Source organism: Neophocaena asiaeorientalis, unplaced genomic scaffold (assembly GCF_003031525.2).
Source record: "Neophocaena asiaeorientalis asiaeorientalis breed wild unplaced genomic scaffold, Neophocaena_asiaeorientalis_V1.1 scaffold618, whole genome shotgun sequence".
Classification (NCBI taxonomy): domain Eukaryota; kingdom Metazoa; phylum Chordata; class Mammalia; order Artiodactyla; family Phocoenidae; genus Neophocaena; species Neophocaena asiaeorientalis.
Window position 1 is genome coordinate 276,617 of NW_020173978.1, and position 5,283 is coordinate 281,899.

General features: G+C 57.4%; 1 protein-coding gene across 2 annotated transcripts in view; it reads left to right on the forward strand.

Annotated features, from left to right (window-relative positions):
- Nucleotides 1-626: 626 nt before the first annotated feature.
- Nucleotides 627-5,283, forward strand: part of ATG16L2 (autophagy related 16 like 2) — a 16,597-nt gene continuing 11,940 nt past the window's right edge. For both annotated transcript variants that reach the window (XM_024753303.1, XM_024753304.1), the window contains exons 1-3: nt 627-846; nt 2,738-2,837; nt 3,381-3,483. In XM_024753303.1, coding sequence (XP_024609071.1) covers nt 729-846; nt 2,738-2,837; nt 3,381-3,483 — 321 coding nt within the window. In that variant the 5' untranslated portion in view covers nt 627-728. The remainder of the gene's footprint in view (nt 847-2,737; nt 2,838-3,380; nt 3,484-5,283) is intronic.

Below are 5,283 nucleotides of genomic sequence, written 5' to 3' on the forward strand. Positions count from 1 at the left end.
GCAGTTCTGCCTCCCGTCCTTCCAGGCTCGAATCTGCTGGAAGTTTTTATGCCCTCGAACCTCTGCATTTGTTCTTCCAGCTGCCTGGAATCCGTTTCTCTCTCCTCCTGGCCAATGCCTATTGCCTCCCTTACGACCCAACTCAGTGCCATCACCTCCGCAAAGCAGGGCCTCCTCCTTTCAGTCCCTTCCTCTTCCGTGCTTTCTTATCTCGCTGTCATACATTGTCTGCCTTGTGTCTGTGTCGCCTCCCCTCACGGATCTTGAGGGCCTCGAGGGCAGGGTCCGGGTGTGAGGGGGGGGTGTCTCCAGGTGCCCGGTTTAGAGGGCCGCCTGGTCCAGAGTGTCTCTTACTGTTGACTTCAGTCGGGGCGCGGTGGGGTTAAGGAACACAGGCTCCGGAGGCCCCGCCTGCGGAGCGCGCCAACAGGCGAGGGGGAAGCCGCCCCGGAGGCTCCGACCTCGCTCCTCGCTCTCTGCCCCGACAGCGATAGGAGACCCCACTCATGTGAGAGTTTTTGTGGGATCCGGGTGGTCTAGAGCCTGGGGCGGTTCCCCCCCACATTTTCGTTCCGTTCTCCCCCCAAAGACCACTCTTAGTACAATCCGGGGATTTCCCCGCCGCTGCCCGCCCCCTGACGTCACGGAGTCCCCTTGGAGCCCCGCCCCTGCCCGGCCGCGCCTCCTTGGGCGGGGGGAGCGCGCGGTGCAGGCGGGAGAGGGCGGCCATGGCGGGGCCCAGCGACCCCGGCGTCCCAGCCGCCCGCTGGAAACGCCACATCGTGCGGCAGCTTCGACAGCGAGACCGAACGCAAAAGGCCCTCTTCCTGGAGCTGGTGCCGGCCTGTGAGTGCAGTGCGTCCCGGGGCCGTCGAGGGGATAGGGCTCCGGCGCGGGGAAGCATTTGTCTGGCCCCTCCGTCTGTGACCCAAGTGCCCCGACGCCTTTTCGCCTCTGAAGCCTGGGGCTTGCAGGACTCGCTGTCTCTTACGCGCTATCTCCGACTAGCCAGCGTTCCTGCCCTTTCCCGTCCAGGCTCTGCTCAGAGCCCCCTCCGGGACGGAGCTCCCTCCTAGTGCCCCTGCTATTGCTCGCCCCTCTGGGCCTGGCTCTGCCTTCCACCGGCTGGGCTTCCTGTGCACGGCTTCATAAGCGAATGTTGGATTTTTAGGGTCTTTTAGACTTACCCTTCTTGGGCCGTCCCCGGGGTAGAGCCTGGTCAGTCCATTTGGTCCCCATAAGCACAGTGAAAGATCTCGGGGCTGTCCAGAGCAGCTACTTTTAAACTCTGAATCTCTAGGGAGGCAGTTCAGAGTCTGAGGCTCTGCCACTGATAGGTGATCCTGGCTCAGGTTTTTGGAGCATCTCTGTGCCCAACCAACCCCAGCCTGAGGGAGAAGCAGGGGGATTCAGGCTGCGGAGGGAGGTGGCCGAGCCTGGGGAAGTCAGATTCTCATAGTGTTTCTGCGGAGCTGGTCAGGAAGGGGTATGGCAGTTCAAGCCAGGATGAACAGGTGTGCCCCTGTGTGGAGCACCTCTGGTCATCTGAGATTGTATGTTTGGGGGTTAAAAGTCTGATCACAGTCCCTCCAGCTCCATCACTGGTCCTAATCTTGGCTGCTGCTTAGCCATCTCCCCCCAGCCCCACAACTGAATTTGTTGCTCTTGTCCTGGGAGATTTCTTTGCAGCCTTCTGGGCTGCAGGTCCTCTCCGTTCAGGTATATGAGGCCAGCCCCCTGCCTCTAGGCAGCCTCACTTCTCCACTGCTCTGATGGGCAATGGAACAGTCCAATTTGAGGGAGTCAACCCCATCCTCTGGGAGCTGCAAATCTGTGGGACTGGAGTGATCCTGGAGGGCTGAACTCAGAGACACTGGAAGTCCAGTCTTCTCTGTGGTCTTGGGCAGGTCATACCCCTAAGCCTCCTATTTCTCACTCATAAACTGGACAAAATGGCATCTTCTTTAGATTTGCTGGGGGCGAGGGTGGGGCAGAGCAATTCTCTGAGGGTTGGGGTGGGGTTTTGTGTGAGAACAAGGCCAGCAACCTAGGTGACCGACCTAGGTGACCTAGGTGCCTGGTAGCGGACAGGAATAGGGAAAGGAGCTGAGGAGTTAGGCCTGGGCTTACCATCTCTACCCTACCTGGGCCTGGTGAGAAAAGAGGAAGTGACCATGGGTGGGGGTGGAGAGGCTGTATTCCAGGGTCTGTAGCAGAAACTACCAAACTCAAGGACTTTCTGTTCTGGCCTTGGGGGAGGCTTACACCAACCCTAGGGAAGTCAGGGTTGTTTTTTAGCCCAGAAAGAGCCCCTGGAAGGGAAGTATCTTGCCAAAGACCACAGGCTAGTGGAGCTCAGTCTGTTTCATTGCTCTCTGGGGACAGGCCCCGCCCTGGGTATCAACCCCTGGCCCCTTCCTTTCCTTGAGAACCTCAGCAGGCAGTACCCAGCCATCTCCTTCCCCTGCAGTGGTCGTCCTTCTGTGTCCCTGGGAGAGCAAGTCTTCTCCTGGGAGGGCCTGGGGGCTATGCTCTTAGAGGGTGTGCAAGGGCTGGAGGTCCTGATGGAGCTGCACAGACACCCCTCAGGCAAGGGCAGAGCCCAGCCTGCCAGTAGCTCCCCATTCTGCATCCCTCGGCTCCTGCAGCCCTCCCAGCCAGAGAGGTAACTTGTATGCCTAGAGTCTCCTGGAAAGAGTCTGTCTGTGCTCCAGGCTCACCTTTTTTGCACCCGCAGATAACCGTCTCCTAGAGAAAGCGGAGCTGCTGGCCCAGTTCTCAGAGAAGCTGCAGCCAGAGCCCACCGATGTCACTCGGGCTCTCCACCAGGGCGGCTGGTGAGTGTTTGTATTTGTGGTCACAATGGGCTTCCTGTTCCTGGGCCCTGCCCCCACTGGCTATGCGGGGTTCATTCTCTCCCAGGCACCTCAGTGGCCCTTGGCTGCTGCCCAGGGGAGGGGGAGGCAGGCTCTCCAGCCTTCCCCCGGGGCCAGCTGCTCAGAATGTCCGTCTCTCTGCATTTGTCCTCCCATGCCCACACACCTCTGTCTTTTTCTGTTTGCCACCTGATGCCTACAGAAAGGGCACAATGCTACCTATTCCAAAGAGGGAGCGAAGATGAGAACCAGGAATGGGCTGGGGCTCAGAGTTGGGAGGTGCTTCTTGAGGGGGGTCCTGGCCTGGGAACTCCAGGCCTGGGGGAATCCAAGAGCAGAGGTTCCCGGGCAGCTCTAGTTTCTGGAGACTTGCTCTTTCCTCTACTGACTTTCTGGCTCCTACCTTCCTCAGGAGAAAGTTCACGGCTCTGGTTTCAGACTGTTCGTGTGTATCCTCTGGCTGAATGGAGGGACAATGAACACCGCTCTCTGATTGGTTGACAGGGAGGAGGAGTCAGGGCCTGACTCAGACGGAGTCCCATCACCAGCAGCTCTGAGGGTGAAGTGGCAAGAGGAAGAGGAGGGGCTCCGGCTGGTGTGTGGAGAGGTAGGCTGGGCAGAGGGCTGAGAGAGAATGGGGTGGGCCCAGGATCCAGGACTCTGGGGCTGGGACATGTCATCCAAGGGAGCCAGCAAGTGAGGGAGATTCCAAAGTCCAGTGCCTTGAGGCCAGACAGGGGTCAGAGTGCTCTCTAGCTTGGCCCTGGCAGCCCAGGATGAAGTGGGCTCCAACAGCAGCTGGAGGAAGTGCAGTGAGAGCTCAGGGAGGGGGGTGTGTGAGGGGTGCAGGAAACAGGCAGCCTCTGTTCCCCCTTCTGGATGGTCCAGCCTGCTCTGCTCACCACTTGCCCTGCAAACCTCAGGGCCCAGTACCAGCTGACACTCAATACACATTTGCAGACCAAAAGTAAGGTGGTCCATCTCCATGGCAGGGTGTGCTAGCTCCACCTGCCACTGCTTCCCCCCGCCCCTGCCCCATGGTGTCTCTTGGCTTCTGGTTCACCACACTCTCCTGGTTTTCCTCTCACTTATGTAGCTGTTGCTTCTGAACTTCCTTCTCTGGCTACTTTCCCTCCTTTTTAACCCCCTCCCTTCAGATGTGGGTGTTCTTTGGAGCTTGGGTGGGTTAACTGACTCCCAAGGACTTTCTGTTTGCTAACTCCCAGACCCATCTCTAGCTCAGCCTTCTCTTATGAGCTCCAGACTCTCTTGCTCAGCTGCTTTTTGGACTTCACGCCTAAAATCAGACTAACCATCGCCCCTGTGATTATATGGCCAACACCACGTTGAGAACGCTGGGCTAAGCGTTACTTCAGCTAATCCTCCACAACTTTATATTTCAGAGGAAACGAAAGCTTAGAGAGCTGGAGCCAGGATTTGAACTCTCTCCCGCACAAATCCCCTTTCTGTGATCTCCATTCATTCTTTCAACAAATATTTATTGACAGTCACTATATCCAAGGCATAGGCAATGCAGCAGTAAACAGGACCTGGCCCCATGGAGCTTCCAGTCCACTGGAGGAGGCTGAGGGGCCAGTAAGCACCTACCTAGTTACCACATGCCAAGTCCCTTGCTCAACTAATGTGTATTTGGGGCTATGAACCTAGTGGTAGCCTCTCCCTCAGAGCGTCTGTTGTAGTTGCAACTTTACATTTGAGAGGTGGTTCTCAAAATCTGAGCCCCCTTCTGGGCTGTGAGAACCCCGAGAACTGGGATGCCTTTGGTTTGCCTCCATTGTATCCCTGGGGCCTGTCTCCACAGTCCATGCTAATGAATATTTGTAGACTAGGTGATAAATGAGATAGATCATCCCCCCCTCCACTGGTAGTCACCAGGCTGGAAACCCAGGGACACCTCTAACCCCTAGAAGCCCTCCATCTTGAGCTAGTCACCAGCTCATGGATCCTGCCTCCAAATCCATCAACTTCCATTTTTTGTGCCCCGTCTGCCTGGTCCAAGTTACTCTCATTCCTCGCTGGACCACTCCTCTTTTGGCACTCCCATCCATTCTCCACTCTGTACTCAAGAGTGATTTTTTTTTTTTGCTGTACGCGGGCCTCTCACTGTTGTGGCCTCTCCCGTTGCGGAGCACAGGCTCTGGACACACAGGCTCAGCGGCCATGGCTCACGGGTCCAGCCGCTCCGTGGCATGTGGGATCTTCCTGGACCGGGGCACGAACCCATATCCCCTGCATCCACTGCGCCACCAGGGAAGCCCAGAAGCCCAGAGTGATATATTTTAATAATAAAAATGATCTCCAGGGCTTCCCTGGTGGCGCAGTGGTTGAGAGTCCGCCTGCCGATGCAGGGGATATGGGTTCATGCCCCGGTCCGGGAAGATCCCAC